Here is a 17412-nt window from a genome sequence, read left to right as displayed (position 1 = left end):
TCATTTGCGTTAAATCTCTCGCTGGTGCTGGCCTCAGGATGCCCTGTGCTTGGGAGGCCCTCCCATTTCTGGAGCCGTAGAGGGGGTCCAGTGGGTTGGCACGGAGAAGGGAGGCCAAGGGAATATCGGCCTCACCTCCCTCTGCCTTGCCCATTGGTCCTGGCTTCCTGCTCCCCTACGAGGAGCAGGTGCTATCTGGAAGGTGATAGCAGCCTGCTAGCCAACGAGGCGACCCGCCTGGCTTCCTCTGATACGTCAGCAGGATGCCGAGCTGCCCAGTCTCATCCCCGTGTCCTGTTTGGCTGCTGCTGCAGTGAGAGGTGCCCAAACCACCCCCCGACATTCTCAGGGCAGCAGTTCCCACGCAGGACGGGATGCCCTTGGCGAGTGATAACAAGCCAGGCGGTGCCCCTGGCGAATCACAGCTCTGAAAAAATCCTGCTGAAGACAAGGCCTGAGTGTGTGTTTGCCGGTGTGGCACGAACAAACATTGGCACAATTCTCTACGTGAGCAACACGGGGCTAAGGGGCCTGGTCTCTGCAGCGGGACATCCCTCTGCATTTGCTGTTTTGTCCTTTCCGGCGCTCAGAAAGCACAGTTATTATGTGTTTTGGCTGCAGCGGAGGAAGCTTATCCCTGCAACTAGCTGACAGAGTGCCAGGAAGGGGAACAACAGGCGGGCACTGGAGTGGAGGGCTCAGAGTAGTTTGCAAAAGGAGGCAACAAATGAAATTATTCAACACTCTCTTCTGGCAGCCGGCAGGAGCAGCTCCTTGCAGAAGGGAACAAACCGAGAGAGAGAAGAGGAGATTTTCAGAGCCTGCGAACTGGCAGTTCAAGGTCCCAGTAAAATGGGGATAATCTTTCCTTTCTCCCGGCCTTGGTCTGTCTTGTCTATTTAGATTGTAAATGCGTCAGGGCAGGGACTTTCTCTCACTCTGTGTATGTACAGGCCCTAGCACAGGGGGACCCCGATGGGCCCGTAGGCACTACCACAATACAAATAAGAAATACACAATAAATAATGATCTTTTAATTGACTTTTCTGCCACAGAAACAAGAGAATTTAGTTTAACCATTGCAAAGCCTGGGAAGAAGAGAGAGAATTATTTCCACGGCTCCAATAATAGCATAAAATACTGTGGCCTGATTATACTACTCCTAGGTTAAAAGGCGCAGCCAGAGCAGTGTAAAGGGGCCTTTATGTAAATGCGAATCCAGCCCTTAAACCCAAAGATGCTTGCACCTATCTACTGGCAGGAGCACATCCCAGCCCCCCAACATGCCCTTTGCACAGCACTGGGGAACTGCCGCTCACCCCTCACTCTTCGTTAGTGTTTTCAGCCCCTCTGCTATGTACATTGGCCAAACTGGACAGTCACTACGCAAGAGGATAAATGGACACAAGTCAGATATCAGGAATGGCAATACACAAAAACCTGTAGGAGAACACTTCAACCTCCCTGGCCACACAATAGCAGATGTAAAGGTAGCCATCTTACAGCAAAAAAACTTCAGGACCAGACTCCAAAGAGAAACTGCTGAGCTCCAGTTCATTTGCAAATTTGACACCATCAGATCAGGATTAAACAAAGACTGTGAATGGCTATCCAACTACAGAAGCAGTTTCTCCTCCCTTGGTGTTCACACCTCAACTGCTAGCAGAGCACCTCACCCTCCCTGATTGAACTTACCTCGTTATCTCCATACTGATTTATACCTGCCTCTGGAAATTTCCATTATTTGCATCTGAAGAAGTGAGGTTCTTACCCACGAAAGCTTATGCTCCCAATACTTCTGTTAGTCTTAAAAGTGCCACAGGACCCTCTGTTGCTTTAGGCTAGGATCGTCTCCCAGGGAGGTGAGCTACGTTACACTGGCAGGAGCCGAAACACAGCAAGTAAGCAGAGGACAGGCCTGGTAAGAAAGTAGCTCCCTGAAACATGCCCTGCGTGGCTGCTCTCACAGGTGCGCTCCTGGCCACGTCTTGTTCCAGCCTCCCCGCAGGGCTGTGATTTGGTAAACTTGCTGCTCGCAATCACCAATGTTCTGCTGCTGTTTGCATGCGTAAGCCAAACAAACAGTTACGTGGGCTGAACCCGTGGAATTTATAATTACACAAAACAGAGGAAATGAAGTTCCCACTTCACTTCCCGGACTCCCATCTTACTAAATCCACCGCTCTGCCAAAACTGGGCAATCAGCACACGGGCAGAGATGCAAGACGCTGCCAGTTTTGCCACCAGACCTGTGTCAAGTGCTTTTTGTGGACACCAACCAACTGTTTCTGCAAAAGGCAAACAGCTCTCGCTCTGCTAGGAAACCGCCTTGTAAGGAGAGCAGCCCAGAGCAGGCACAGGTGAGCGTCTGTAACAGCACTGGAGATTTTAGCTCATTTCTCATGTCTTGCTGTGACCCCACTGAAACTATTCTGAGGATGTAAGTGAGATGTAAGTGGTGCATAAGCCTCATGCAAGCCTTTTGCACAGGGGTGAAGATCAACCATCTGCAAACATTTAACAAGAACTGTAACTCACAGTGGTTTACACTATCAGTTTTTAGATCAACAAATGCACTTTTACAATTGACTACTGAGAGGCCCCAATCCAGGCCTGGACTCTCATTCACAGACACACTTGGGGTAATGCTCTAAAATGCCTCCTGTAAAAATATTCCAGTTCACCCAGAGCTCTGGCTGTGCTCCTGGTTAGGAGTGGAGTTTTCACACACTATTCAGCTGCATCAGGGATTTTTTTTTATACCAGGCCTCAACATGCACAGATCAAAGCAGCCCACCGATGGATGGGGCACCAGGCATCTCCAGCTTCAAATGGGGCCGACAACATGTGTGTGGGGACATTCAAACAGTGACAGCAGTGGCTGGAGACAAAACAGGCAAAGGGTACAAGCGCAGGGTCACACCTGAGCTAGGAAGAGAAGTTGGGGTTCTCGCTTCCCAGTCCAGGATCCTATCTACTGGACCACTGTGACTGGTCAGGTTTAGCCCTGCTCTCTCTCCACCAAAGTCAGGGGTGTTTCACCAGGATTCAGGTTAGCCCAGCAATGTAAAGACTCTGGTTATTGGCCTTTATCAGATGAAAGCTACAAACAATCTGACTCCTGGATCCTTGTTCCCATCCATCTCTGCAAGGGTTGTCTGTAGTGCTCGTAAGTGCGTTGTCTAGCCACTGTGCAGCTCCTAATTCTGGGTTCTGAACAGCTGCTCCCCACCCCCACGTTGCCGCCGGAAGGTTTGCATCAATAGGAAGGAAGCTTTTACCTCTTTTATAAAATTCATAAAGCGGCCCCCGAACCTCCAGGCTTTGTGTCGATGGCACTGCAGGGAGTTAACAGTCATCTGTGGGGCTCGCTGGTAGCACACTGAGACGATGTGAACTGCGTCGTACAACAGGGCAGCATCTGTCTAAAATAAAGGGGAACAGCATTTGGGTTGATAACAGTTCCAAAGCAAAAAGGCACTCATGCAGCAGAGGCAGCAAAGAGTCCTGTGGCACCTTATAGACTAACAGACGTATAGGAGCATGAGCTTTCATGGGTGAATACCCACTTCGTCGGATGCATGTTATGCATGCATGCATGCATCCGACGAAGTGGGTATTCACCCACGAAAGCTCATGCTCCAATACGTCTGTTAGTCTATAAGGTGCCACAGGACTCTTTGCTGCTTTTACAGATCCAGACTAACACGACTACCCCTCTGATACTTAATGCAGCAGAGTGATTTGGTGCTGGTTCCATTTGGAAAACCCATGATCCATCTCATGCAAAGCTGCAACAGCTTCTCTAAATTGTCCCCCAGTCGCCTCTGTCTTCTCACCTGCATCCTGACATCTTTCCTCCCTGGCGTCTGAAACACAATTGCAGACGGCTTCCCTGGGGGCAGGGCTTTCGGCACTGAGGGGTTGCATCCTGCCGGCGGATCAGCCCGATGCTGCTGATCGGTTTGGGAGCTGCGGGCCAGGCACCCGCCAGCACATGCACAGTTGCCAGCAACAGGGGGCTGAGAGCATTTATGAGGAAGGCCTGGGTACAATGGTTTCATTGGAGAGCAGACTGATGGGACAGTTGGCACCACTGGTAAAACGGGGGGAGGAGGGGGCTGGATAAATAAAAAGCAAAGCCCAATGCAAGAACCAGCTGACCACTGCAAGGACACCTACAGTCACACTGACTCCTGGCTAATTGAGGGATCTAATTGTTCAGCCCTAGATGAGTGTAATCAGAGGCCTCATATCCGGCTCCCATTGAAGTCAACTGTAAAACTCCCATGGACAGAAAGGGAGCAGAACGTAGCTGTATTCTCTACATCGTTACAATGGTGAGCTCAACGAACTTCTAGAGAGTCATAGGTTTCAAGGTCAGATCTGACCTCCTGTATGACACAGGCCATGGGAAACCTTGCTCTATGAGTCCTGCATGAAGCCCATAACGTCTGTTTGAGCTATAGCGTATCTTGGAAAAACCCTGCATTATAACCAAACAAGCAGGTCCTCAATTCCCCTCTGGGGGGTAGATTTGGAACAGTCCATTCTTTATCCAAACAAGAGCTGATCTAAAAAAAGTAATAATGTTTCATGACTCTGTGCGGAGGGAGGGTCAGAGAAGGGGGGAGATTTTTTGTTTCATTTGGAATTATTCCTGAATTATTTCTGGATTTGGACAAAAAGTTTTTGGATAACATTTTTTGTTTTGAAATTTTTCATTTCATTTTGGTGGGGGAAAATCCCACTCCACATTTGTAAGTTTTTGTTTCAAAATTGTGGAAGAAAACCCACCTTCTCACACTTTTTTATTCTTCCCTCCACCAGGGTTAAAAAAAAAGAGAGAGTAATCATAACTGGTGGTGAGGGGAATTTCCCCCCTAATTTAAAAACTAAAAACGTTGTCAAAAATTAAAAACTTTGGTTTAAAATAATTTTTGTGTGAAACCCCTTTAAAAAAGGCAGAAAAAATTTCAACCACTCCTAACCCTTGTCTATCAGGACAGAAAATATGTCTTTCGCTGAAATTTCAGACTTCAACAGAACTTTGAAATAGCTACAGCTACAGAACAGCAAATAGGTTTGCTTTTTGGGCAGAACTTGTGTTTTTGTTCTTTTCGTTTTGTAAATGGGTAATTGTTATGTACACAACAAAGAAATTCTTCAGAACAGAAGGTTTTTTCCAATATGTGTTAGGTTACATTAAAAGGCCATAGTCATCTCTGTAAATCACAGACTACAAGAATGCCATCTCTCTATCTACGTCTTTTTTAGATATCTCTAATGCACCTACCACTGTACTGTCTACATGTCAGACAGAAAAGATTGCTAGCCCTTTTTAATGAAATGTCAGACAAATAGGGGATATAAAAAGGTTTTTTTTTTACTGTAGCCCGTTTTCTTTGAGGATCTCAAAGCACTAGCACTGAAAAATAGTGGTACACCTCTACCCCGATATAACGCTGTCCTCAGGAGCCAAAAAATCTTACCAAGTTATAGGTGAAACCGCATTGTATTGAACTTGCTTTGATCCGCCGGAGCGCGCAGCCCCACTCCCGCGGAGCGCTGCTTTACCGCGTTATATCCGAATTCGTGTTATATTGGGTCGCGTTATATCGAGGTAGAGGTGTATCTCTATTTTATAGATGGGAAAAATGAGGAACAGAAAAGTTAAGTGACCAAGGTCATGTAGCAAGTCAAGTGCAGAACTCTGTTCTCCTGACTCTTAGTCCCTGTTAGAAACACTAAACAACACAGAGAAGTCAGAACTGCCCTCATGAGAAAACAAAAGCAAAGCATCCCCATTTCAAGAAGAAATTTCAAGGTGAGGAGTTGGACTCTGAGTAAAAATCCCCCCACCACCCTGGTAGTTTTTCTTGGGCACTGGTGCCGTGAAATCTTCACTCATGTGGCGATGCCTGACAGTCCTGCTTCCATGAAATATCCATGATGAAACTGGGAAATTTCAGGCAGTGGGGGCCAGGGGGCTATTTCTGTACAAAGTGACAGCGAGTGAGGGGGTGTATGGTTTGGAATGGCTTTGTGACACAGCACTGCACCCCACCTCCAGACACTGACAAAGTGGCATTTTTTTTCCCACTTCTAAAAGTGGGATGGGGGAAAATCCCACTAGTGAAAAACACATTCCTCGCTGGTTTCACAAAAGTGGATGCCAAAGACCCAAGAATAGCAGCCACATTTGTAAAAAATCAAACAACATCGCAAACTACAGAGCAAATCTAACAGTGGAGAAAATGCTCTGTCCCAGCTTGGCAATCACTCCCATGACCTTATTCCTCCCAAGCGTGAAGAGCAGGAGCCTGGCCTACATCCTGCTGGCGTAACTTGACAGCACTAAGGGACAGGATACTGGCTCTTGTAAGTCTGAGGGATACTGGAACACGTTTAAGCACACAGATGGTGTATAATTATTATTTGTTTTATGGTGGTGTGTACGGGCCCCCGCTGAGAGTCCATTGTGTTAGACACTCTACAAACACATAGGGAGAGACAAGCCCTATCTCCAAGAGCTAAACAGACAAGAGAGGCATAGGGCAGGAGAGAAACAGCTACAGATCAGGAAAGAGACTTGCCCAAGCTCCCACTGTAGGTCCCTGGCAGAGCTGGGAAGAAAGCTGGTGCTCTCCCCACTAGGCCAGGCTGCCTTTCTGTTCTATCGCATTGTCCTGGAATACTGGAGAGGAGTAGGAGACAGCACAATATTCTACTCCGAGCGAGCAGGGCGAGTTCACAGATACCTACAGCTAATGTGCATTAGCCATGAATTCTCATGTGGAGCCCTCTAGGCCAGTCCAGTCACCAAACCACACTAGCATGGAGAGTGCAGTGTAAGCCAACCCAAAGGTCACCAGCGGTAAAGAACCTACATTCCAAGAAAGGATTAAGGGATCTGGGCTTTGTTCTCATAGGAGAGGAGTGAGCCTCCAGGTGCCGAGGTAGAGGTTTCCAAAATTACAAAGGCAGAGCCAGGGTGGCTGGGGATAAACTCCCCGCAAAGCTGAGGGGTGTTTCGAAAGCAAAGGGCCAGAACGGCAGGTTCAGTGCTAGCCTCGGATTTTGCAGTCATGGTTTTCCACCTGTGAATAGCGCCTGTACTCAGAGTTTCATGCCTGTGATGGGTTATACCCACAAATCCGGAGCTGGGAGTTCAGCATCCGAATGCTACCCCATGTGCCTCTGACGATGCAAACTCAGTGAGCAAATTAAGGCGTAGCTGAAAACCAGACCCACCATCCAAACTGTATGTGGGAGTATAAGGAAATCAGGCAGCACGTAGCCTGCAATAAGCTACCAGAGAAGGCACCGAGTTTGAAAGACACCTGACTTAGCTGCTGGAGGAGAGGCTGGAAGGACATGATTCTGAAGCATGAAGGTCGGGTGAACAGCAGTTCAGACAGGGCTGGCTCGTTAAACCCCGTGGCCTCTGCATGCTCCTAAAACGGCTTCTGTTCTTATCATCCACCACTACGGCAGATATTGCAGGGTGCATTTGAGTAGAGTGCAGCATGCCCCAGTATGCTCGGGTAGCTATGGAAGATAGTGCACCCATTGCATAATCTAAAGATTGTTTAAAACAAAGAGGAAGCTCTTAAATCCCCAATGCTAGTATTCTGGAGGGTCATATTTGGTAGGGAGGAAGGACCCTAAAACCGGAGGTCAGAGAGCTTTGTGACCTTGTTATGGAGAAGAGATGGTAAACAACCAAATCTTAGTGCCCACATAACAAAGGGTTCTACTAACTGAGGTCTTGTCCTACATTCAGTGCAACAGTCTCTCTCCGGGGTCATGCGAAGCTAGGGGTACGTGCCGTATATAAAAACAAAATAATTTAGAAGATATTTTGGGAGAAGTGTTGGAAGAAGAGGAAAGACTCAAAAAAAGTCAGGAAATGCAGGAAATAGGGAGAGAGCCCGCTACAAGGAAAATTACAGCTGCAAGAGAGACATTTTTAACTGGGGAGCGATTCCCAGAGTCTAAGGCCAGAAGAGACAATTATGATCATGCAGGCTGAGCTCCTGCTTCACACAGGGCAGAGAACCTGAACCAGCAAACTCCTGGAGTAGAGGGAATTATTTTTGCAGGGTCCTCCTTCAAATCTCACATGTATGGAGACGGAGTAACATTACTCACAGTTGCCCTGTTTGCTTCCAGAGCTTGGGGTCTCCACTTCTGAAAGCCTGGCCCACCATGTTGATGTTTGGCATTGACCAGAAGACATAAAAAGGGAGAGAATTCTCGCGTGTGTCTGGCTCGTTTCTCGGTTTAGTAAGTGCTAACGATGCAGGAGGTGGGGGAAGGGAGGGTTCCGATGTCTTGGGCAGAGATGTCTGATGTTAGAAGGATGCTGCTCTTAGCTGCAGAGAGAAACTTTCAGCTCTGCTGGAAGGAGGCTTTCTAAAAAATGTATTAGAAAGCACACAGCATGCTGGTTCAGTCCTTGCTGGCGAGGAGAGAGGCTGGAAATCACAGCCAGCGTGCAGGCATCACTGCAGAGTAGCATTTTATCATAATGCCCCATATGTGACAGGCAGAGCAGGAGATTAACAAGCCATATTGGGGAGGGGGAAGGTCATGCCAGTGCCTCTGGTTATTTCCAACTGTCTTGCTGCAACGGTAGAAGTGCTGCTGCTGTCCTCATTTCTGCCAGCCGCCAGGCCACGGGCTCCACCGTTGCCCCAGATGCTTGGCTCCTGATGTGCAGAGAGAGAGAGAAGTGTCTCACGAGGAGATGGGGCTAAGGAAGCAGACTCCTTATGGTCAGAAATTAAGGCCTAATGCATCCTTCCCTCAAGTGTTGGGAAATCCTCCAAACCAGCCACCAGACGTCTGATCCGCCCTTGCCGGCTATTTCTCTCTGACACCCTGAGCAGACATGGACAGGGCGCTCCGGGGGGGATTTCTCACACTGCCTTTTTCTCACTGTCACTCCCCTGGAGGGCTCCATATGCAGAAATTGGAGTCTCTCTCCGTTTTTCTCACCCCTCCTTGATGTACCCGCTGAGTAATACGACCCAAGCTATGAAACGAGCCGTCTCTGGGTGCCCCTCAGAACACTGGAGCACTTCCTCCTCTGCTTGCCCATCCCTAACGAGTAGCACCATCCCGAAATGCACACTGTAAATAAGGCACCTTCTAGTCCCTCTGGAGTCTTGGGGCCCCAGAGGAGTTGGAAGCCCAGAATGTGTCCAGTTGGGGGCGTTGCTTGCTAGGGGCCAAAGGCCGAAGGAGAATGGTGGAAGCCTCCACTCAGAAGTAACCCTCAGTGACAGGTGGGATGCACTTCAAGGAGGAAAGGACGCTAATGCACTGGTGAAAAGATCCTGGTAGGCGTGAAGAGGCAGGCCAGAAGGAAGCCAGGCAGCACTTATGTGGGGTGAGGCATCCTCCCAGTAGTAACTATTGGGAACGGAGCTGCTACCAACAGCAGCAGCATTCCGGGGCTGCAGGGAACCCCGGCTCCCAACACAAGCGTGTCAGCTCTGCTCCCATTCTCCAGATCACTCACTCCAAACTGCAGGCCTTATCCTGCCAGGTACTGAGCTCCCAGGGAAGTCTGTGGAAGGCAGGGGTGCTGGCGAACCTCCCAGGAGGCATTCAGCACCTTGCAAGATTGTGCCCTGTGAAATATCACACCGCTGTCCTGAATCTAACCCAACCCTCTGGTGAGTTCCGTGCAAGAGCTTGTCACAGTGGCAGGCACGTCCCTGGTGACATGGCTCACACTGAACGGCACGAGCATTCTGAATTCCCAGTGCCTGTTCTCAGGAGCAGGTTCTCAGGAGCAGGCGCCCGCCTGCCCCAACCTGAAACGCAGCTTGTGCAGAGCAATGAGGAGAGAGTTCCCTCCTCAGCCTGGGAGCGCCAGGGTTTGTAGCACATGCATCATGTACCTTTCCAGTTCAGCGAGCACTGTGCATCGGGCCGGCGCAGAGAAATCCAGGCGTGTTCCAACAAGGAATACAGTATCGATCTGATAAAAGAAACAGCTACTCTCCTTTGCCTCTCGTTCCCAGCACATACTGTGTGGGTTTACACTGCACCTAGTCGTGGTCACTGCATGGCCCAGCCACGCGGCAGCCTGAACTAGCAGCTTCTAATCAGTCGATGTGCATCCAGATTTTGTGGAGGAGACATGACAGGGGGTTGCACCATTAAGACAAGTCATATAGCTGCACGGAAGCTGCGGCCCCTGGGCATGCTGGCCAACACAGAGGGACTGTAATAAGAGTGGGACAGTACTGGGACTGAAGAGGTTAAACCATGGGAGCTTTCTTGTATTTAAGAGGCAATTTCAAGAGAGGGCAACTAAGTACAGGAGGAAGGATCCCTGGGATGGGGTGTATTGGGACAAGTTGGCTGAGATGTGAACCAATGAGTCTTTTATTGTATGTTTGTACAGCACCCACTGGAGCCTCTGGGTGCTAGAGAAAGGCAAAGAATTACTGTTATTCATAAGAAATAATCACAAGAACAATAAGAACAATTAGAGCTGGTCAAAATGTTTCCAAATTTCAGAATTAAAAACAAAAAAGGAACAATTTTCTTGACATTTCCACAGTTTTCTTTCAGTTTTTTCTCCAAATTATAGGGCTGGTGGAAATTTTTACAATTTGAAAATATTGACATAAATGTTTGTGGGGGTTTTCCTGACTGGCTCCAATACTAATAAATAATGCTCAGAGCCATTAATGGACTTCTGCACGTTCAGCATAGGCTTCCAGGGGACTTATCTGCAGCAGGGGCAGCTGCAAAACCCTCAAGACACCGAATGTGCATTTCTCTTGTACTCAAATCCTTGTCTGTGGTAGCTTTGCACTGCTCACACACCCACTGGCGAATAACTACCTTCAGATCTAGCTCCTGCAGGGGAGACCACGTTTAGCAAAATGAAAGTGCATGGAGGCTTTTTTGATTTTTAAAGTTGTATGAAAAACCTAAAAAGATTTTTTTTTTTCCCCAGTGGATCACCTATCCATCTGCTTTTGGATTTTAATTAAACGCTGCAGCAATCAGCATCAACTGCTGTATTTACAGAAGATCAGCAGCTATCTTCACACATCAGCCTTTTATGGATGATGGGCCAAGGAGATGTAGCTCCCCTGCGATTGATACACATGCTGATACACCAGAGTGAATATGGCCCGATGCATCTATGACAGGGATGCCCAGCTATGATCCTTCGTTAAGTTTCAAAAGCAGAGAAATAATCAGCAGGAAATAAATGCCAATTATTCAGTAAAGTCCTAGAGAAATCCCTCCCTCCCCAGAGCCCATGCAGAAGCCAGAGCAGATATAACGGGAGTGGCGTTTGTGTCAGGGCAGGGACAACACCCCCCCATGCCAAAGGGATTTTAAAGTGACCATCGTACCATCATGACCCCGTCGAGCAGGCCCGACTCCGCCCTGGGCGCAGCCTGCAGCCGCTCCATGGACCATTTCTCAGTGATGGCAGACACGTGAGGGTTCTCCACATTGAGGATCCGGAAGCCAGTCAGGTTCACTCCAGAGTAGCGGTATGGCTCTAGGTCTAGTGCATAAAGATCCTTAAAAGAGAGAAATCAGTTTTAACATTTTGTGACTTTCTTTTCTTTGTCTCATTTCCTCTGTTTAATGTGGTGTCTTTGTACGAAGCTGGAGAGTTCAGGGTTCACAGAAAGTGGGATACAGGATGCTGCCGTACTGAATGCAGGGTGTAGAGCTCCGTCCATATCATATTATGATAGTACCCAATGGAATCAGGGCCCCATGGTGCTACATACATCTAGGAAAAGCCAATTTCCTTTCTAAAGACGTCACAATCTAAACACACAAGACAAACAACGAAAAACAACAACAAAATGTTTTGTTCAACCCAAAATGAAATGTCTAGTTTTCAAGTTTTTTTTAACTCAAAAGACAAAATCGTTTTGAATTGAAAAATCTTTTTTTTTTTTTCAAAATATTGAAATGAGACATTTCCATTTTGTTCTGATTTTTGTTATTTGGCAAATTCAATAAGAATTTGCAAAATATTTTGGTTGACCCAAATATGAATTTTTCAGAGAAAAACTTTGACTGAAAAATTTCATCCAACCCTCGCCCTGAGACTGGTGCCTGGCCACTACACCCTGCAGAATGAGGTCTTAAAAGGCATTGTTTCTGCATTTGAGTTTAATCCTATAAAAGTTCCCTAAGGTTTTTCCTGGAGAATTTGCTTTGAGTGCTGAGTCCTGGACAGTATCTTGGATGACAGAATAACTCCAAATTTGGAATGTCAATTTGCAGATCACTATAGAAGATGAATTTCTTGACATTAGGACCAGTCTACACAGTCTGCAAATGAATGAGTGTGCCCTTTATACAATAAAAAAAGAGAGAGGCAGAGAAGCCAGGCAGCCTTTAGCTCCACTGGCAACCCGCCCAAAGCTGTCACTTGGCAGGCAGGGAGAGAGGGGGTATTTGCAGTCCTTCGTTAGCGCACTTCCTTAATGCATCTCTTGGCTCTGCCACATCTGAATATTAACTTCAGTACAGGGAGGTCTGTAGCTCAAACCTCAGAAACAAATCGGAATGGGTTTTGGATCCGAGACACGCCAGGCACACACCACAGCTGTTCAGCTCGGCAAAAAACAAGAACAGCTCACCCAAGGGAACTGGAAGCTGCCTGGATGATGAAGCTGAACAAGGTTTCCTGGGAGTTCACAAATGAGGGAACCGTGAACGAGCGCGGCAGAGAACGGCAATCAGGAGGGGGCTTCGGTCCTGGAATAATCTGCTTAATGAGTCGCTTTAACCATATTTTATTTTGAACCGTTTCTGCAACTGTTATTGATTTTGTAATCCCAGATCATCCCATTCCTACCATCTCTCTGCTGATTCATTCTCTAAAACAGATGAGAGGCAATAAAAAAAGTAGTTTGCATGCAACACATTCTCCTGGGCCAAATTCTAGGAAGTGCTGAGTTTCTGTTTTGACTTTTTGTTTCAAAATGACATTGTTTAGAAATTAAACTAGATTAACTAAAAAACCCACAAAACGTGATGAAAAACACCCCAAAATGAAACAAATGGGGTTGGGACTTGTCTCTTTGTTCTGTGTTTGTACAGCGCCTTGCACAACAGGGTCCTGGGACAGGGCTCAGGCTCCTAGGTGCTACTGCAATACAAATCCATTGGCTTCCCTGCCGGATTCGATTTTACCCTGATACTGTCTCATCAAAGTCAGTGTTTAACTACCACAGTGTGCCACACCGCTCGACCTGTCAGGGACCAGACCTGGGGTGAAATGTGAGCCGTGAAAAGGGTCCCTGCTGGGAAGTTAAAATGCCGCGGGGTTCCTTCCTTTATGGAAAATGACACTTTCTGGAACCTCAGCCCCATGATTCTTTATTACTGACTGCACCAGGGCAGCTCGTCCCTGAGGGCTGCAGGGCTGAGGCCAGCCAACCCTGCCTACTGACGAGGCACGCCTGGGTGGGGCCCGGGGCCTCCTGGTAGAGAGCAGTAGGGTGAAGAGCTCGGTGTGCGGCCGACTAAACCAGGCTGGGTATGAACTTTTGTGTTACGGGTACGGGGTTCCCTCTGGGTCTCTCGGGGGATTGTTTGAACCATTTTGGTTATTCAGAACCCTCAGGCTTGTTTGAATCATTTCTGTTATTAAACCGTCCCTGGGTGGGGGTACTGTTAGCCACAAGACTGACTGCACTGGAGTTCTCAAAGGGCCTGCAAGAGAAGGCTAACGGGGGCAGGCCGCATGCAAAATGACCCCTGGCCTTGAGAGGGGTCACCTACACTGATGTAATAGTCTTTAACAGTACAAGTGAGGGGACCCCCAAGTGGTGTGGAAGGCAGGGAACTTTGCAATGACATGAGGTGAAGTCCCTAGATCTACGGGACATGTGCGAGGTGTGTTGATTTAGGGATTTACAAACCCTACAAGATTAGATGAACAGCCTGGCTGACCCCCAAAGCTAACCCAACAGGTGTCTGGTTCTTCGTTCAGTGTCAAAAACCCAAAGTGCAAATTGGGGATGAGTTTGACACTAGGCTGTAATTTGGGAAGTATGTTCATCTCCATCACATTCAGTCATTCTCTGCCGCGTTATTCACACCGTATTCACATGCAAAGCCCACTGCAGTATTTAGGGAAGATGGCAATTTTCAAATGCCTGCTCGACGTAAACTCCACGCACCTTTATCCCACCTAGCATACTGTACCCCCTTCTGTGCTCAGATCGAATGGAGGAGTTTGTCAAAGGAAGTAGCCAAGTCACAGATTAAATCTTGCTCTGTGTCCCAGCAGAGCAGCGCCCGCTGCTTCCCACAAGCACGTGGTCCGACCTGCTCCAGGGCCAGCTGCTACTGCAGCAGGGGGTTCACATAAGCCGCTTAGAGAGCTCCCTGCTGAGTCCATAGTACAGTTGAGGGTGTGTCGCCTGACCTACAAAGGCCTCCATGGGAAGCGCTCTAGCTGCCTGTGGTTGCCTCTCCCTCCATGACCGCTACAATCCTGCACAACGGTGCAGCTCTACACCAATGGGGGAGACCCATGGGTGCAGGGGACCAGATGTTCCCAGGCTATGGAGCTCACCACCCTGAGAAAGAACCTGGGATCCAGCCACTCTCAGGCCTAGAGACAAGACTCAGTTCTTCAACTTCAACAGTTTCTGCACGTACACTGTCCCCTGCACACGTACACAACTCGCACATGCAAACACAGGGAGCCCTAGGAACTCAGCAAGCCATTTCTCTTTCCAGCTGGGAAGGGAGAAAGGGAGAGACTGTTGTTGTCATTTCTCCTCGTAAACCCTCTCTTATCGCTGTGGTGACAGGGGCTGTCTAAGGAGAGAGCATTTCTGGAACGTGGAGTGAATGGCTGTTCATGGGGGAATTTCCACCCTATTAATCCCAGCCTCAGTGTCCACCCACACGGGCCAGTGCCTTGTTTTCTGGCAAAGCTTTGTTACTGTGGGTAGTAATGAGGTCTCCCTGCTATGGCTCACGGGGGCTGAAGCGATAAGGATGGGTATACGTTTATTGTTCTCAGAAGGGATTTTGAAAAGTTGGGTTATATTTTAACCGTTAATCGATCCCCTGCTGGTGAAGTCTCGTTTTTCTGTCTGATAGTCTCTGGCAGTCCCTGTGTGAGTCATCTGGCCCAGATTGCTTGTGCAATGAGGCAGGGATCACTGGGTGCACGTCTCAATACAGGAGAGAGATGGTCCATGCAATATACCACTTCAGCCACACAATTCCATTCTGCCCAAGGGTGAGTTAAAGAACAGACCCTCATGTTTCCTGCATTGGCCAGTGTGCCGGTATAGGCAGCATGCTGCAAACACACAGACGCAGTTTGGGAGATTACTGGGCAATGTTAATAGCACGCGTAGCAATTTGCTGGATTTTGTTAGCTGTTCAAGAGCAGCACTGGGAAGAGTTAGCGAGGCCAGAGCTCTGCCTGGTAAGGAAGCTTTGCCCAAGCATGTATCGAGTTTAGAAATAGGCTTGGCAACTCCTTAAGGGGATTCATCCAGGAGACGACAGGGAATCTCTCAATGAGGAAGCAAGGACTGGAGATATTTATGCCTTTGTGCATCTTAGTGGCGGGACACTGATCTCTCCTGACACCCAACAGGAACCAGCTTAGCTATGCAAATGTGGTTTTTGGTGAAGTCACAGGCAGGAGCAGCGAAGGGTTTTTGCCGCCCTAGGCGGGGGGTCCTTCCGCGCTCCCGGTCTTCGGGGCACTTCGGCGGCGGGTCCCGGAGCGAGTGAAGGACCCGCTGCAGAATTGCCGCCGAAGACCCGGAGCGCGGAAGGACCCCCCGCCGCAGAATTGCCACCCCCCAAATCCTGATGCCCTAGGCGACTGCCTAGGTTGCCTAAATGGAAGCGCCGGCCCTGGTCACAGGCTGACCCTGTGTAATGACCCTGATGGCGCACTCTCCCGCTTGCAGAATTTGTAATTTATGGAACAGTTGACAGAGCATTGGCCCCAAATGCAGAACCATAATCAGTGTGTGATAAAACCAGCGCATTCCAGACCTCTATGACTGCACGCTCAGTAGAAGAACTGGGAATCGTTGCAGCTATTGGGCCTTAATAAGCCTTTAGGGCCTGATTTTATTTTTAAATGCTGGCCTCCTCTTTTGCACCCTCAAAGTGCACAGCTGATGCCATGTAGATGTTTGCAGGTCCAGTCACCAATCACGCCCACAAAGAATTGCATTGTCCATTTTTCACCTGCAACATTTTAGGTAGAAAACCAGAGACCCAGTTAAAGAGCAGGCTGAAAATCAGACTTGAGTGTCCTCTCGTAAATGATGCCAGGTGACTGAACTCAGAGTGTGGATGTTTAATCGCAGCAGGGTTTGGATGGTTAAGATCATCTTTATCTCAGACTATGGGTTTATTAGTCTATTGCTCGACCCCGGGGGAACAGTTTTCGTATTCCTCATTCTTCCAGCAATCAGAATTTTTAGGCATAGAGTATCTGTTAGTGCTTCGGGAAAAGGTGGTGAATTCACTTCCACAGCTTTAATTGTACATGACAAAATCCATCCAGCTAGCTCCAACTGACCTCTAGGACTTCCTCTCTCTCTATTCCCCTCTCTGCCATGCCTCCAGCACTGGACTCCTTTCTCACAGTGCCCATACTCTGGGTGTGACTATCTCCTGTTCTGCATCTCTTGTAGCCCTTCACTTCCCCAAGGACCTGATTTCGCTCACATGGAAGCTAACTTGAGTCTTTCCACTCTCCTCCAGCCCATTTGAAATCTCAGCTGAAATCTGACTCTTCAGCTTCTAGAGATAAGAGGACAATTAAGAATTCAAACTGAGTTGCAAAAATTGCAAGGGAAAAAAATCACAGTATTAGTTCCTCCCAGACCTTCTGCTCCTGCCTCGCCTATATCTGCAACTTGGAGCATCTGTTTCCATTTTCCAGTTCATCTACCTTTTCCTTCCGTCACAGACTCTGGTGCTTCAGATTCGTCCCCGGCCCCCTTCTCTGGAACATTGCTTTTCAGAGTTACTGAGCTGCTTTTACACCCCTGACATTTCCCAGCTAAAAGTTCCTAGTGGAAGCTCCACCTTCCATGACAGACATTGCTTCTTGAGAGTCTACACCAGCAGAGATCAGGGATCTATTGTGTTAGCTGCTCTGCAGACACACAGAAAGGGGCGGGGACTTGCTATGGTCCAAATCCGGCAACAACTGCACTGACAACCCCCATTTGACTTCAGCAGAGCTCTTTGTGTTTGGATGTCACCTAGCACCATGGGGCCCTGATCTTGGCTTAGGCCTCCAGACGCTACTGTAATAATAAGAAAGTCAGGCACCTGATTCCCTGTTTCAACACAACCAACTGATTTACATCAAAGTGACCTGGTTCAGAGTAGCAGCCGTGT

The 17412-nt window shown here is 48.3% G+C and overlaps 1 protein-coding gene across 1 annotated transcript in view; it reads right to left on the bottom strand.

Moving 5' to 3' along the window:
• The window catches only part of GRIK3 (glutamate ionotropic receptor kainate type subunit 3), a 229489-nt gene that overhangs the window by 69483 nt on the left and 142594 nt on the right, over positions 1–17412 (bottom strand). The window contains exons 6-7 of the mRNA XM_065421725.1: positions 11394–11567; positions 3282–3425 (exon numbers count right to left, since the gene is read on the bottom strand). Of these exons, the coding sequence (XP_065277797.1) occupies positions 3282–3425; positions 11394–11567 (318 nt within the window). The remainder of the gene's footprint in view (positions 1–3281; positions 3426–11393; positions 11568–17412) is intronic.

The sequence above is a fragment of the Emys orbicularis genome, chromosome 23 (genome assembly GCF_028017835.1).
Source record: "Emys orbicularis isolate rEmyOrb1 chromosome 23, rEmyOrb1.hap1, whole genome shotgun sequence".
Classification (NCBI taxonomy): domain Eukaryota; kingdom Metazoa; phylum Chordata; order Testudines; family Emydidae; genus Emys; species Emys orbicularis.
The sequence above is the reverse complement of the archived record's forward strand: the minus strand, read 5'-3'. Positions and strand labels throughout refer to the sequence as shown.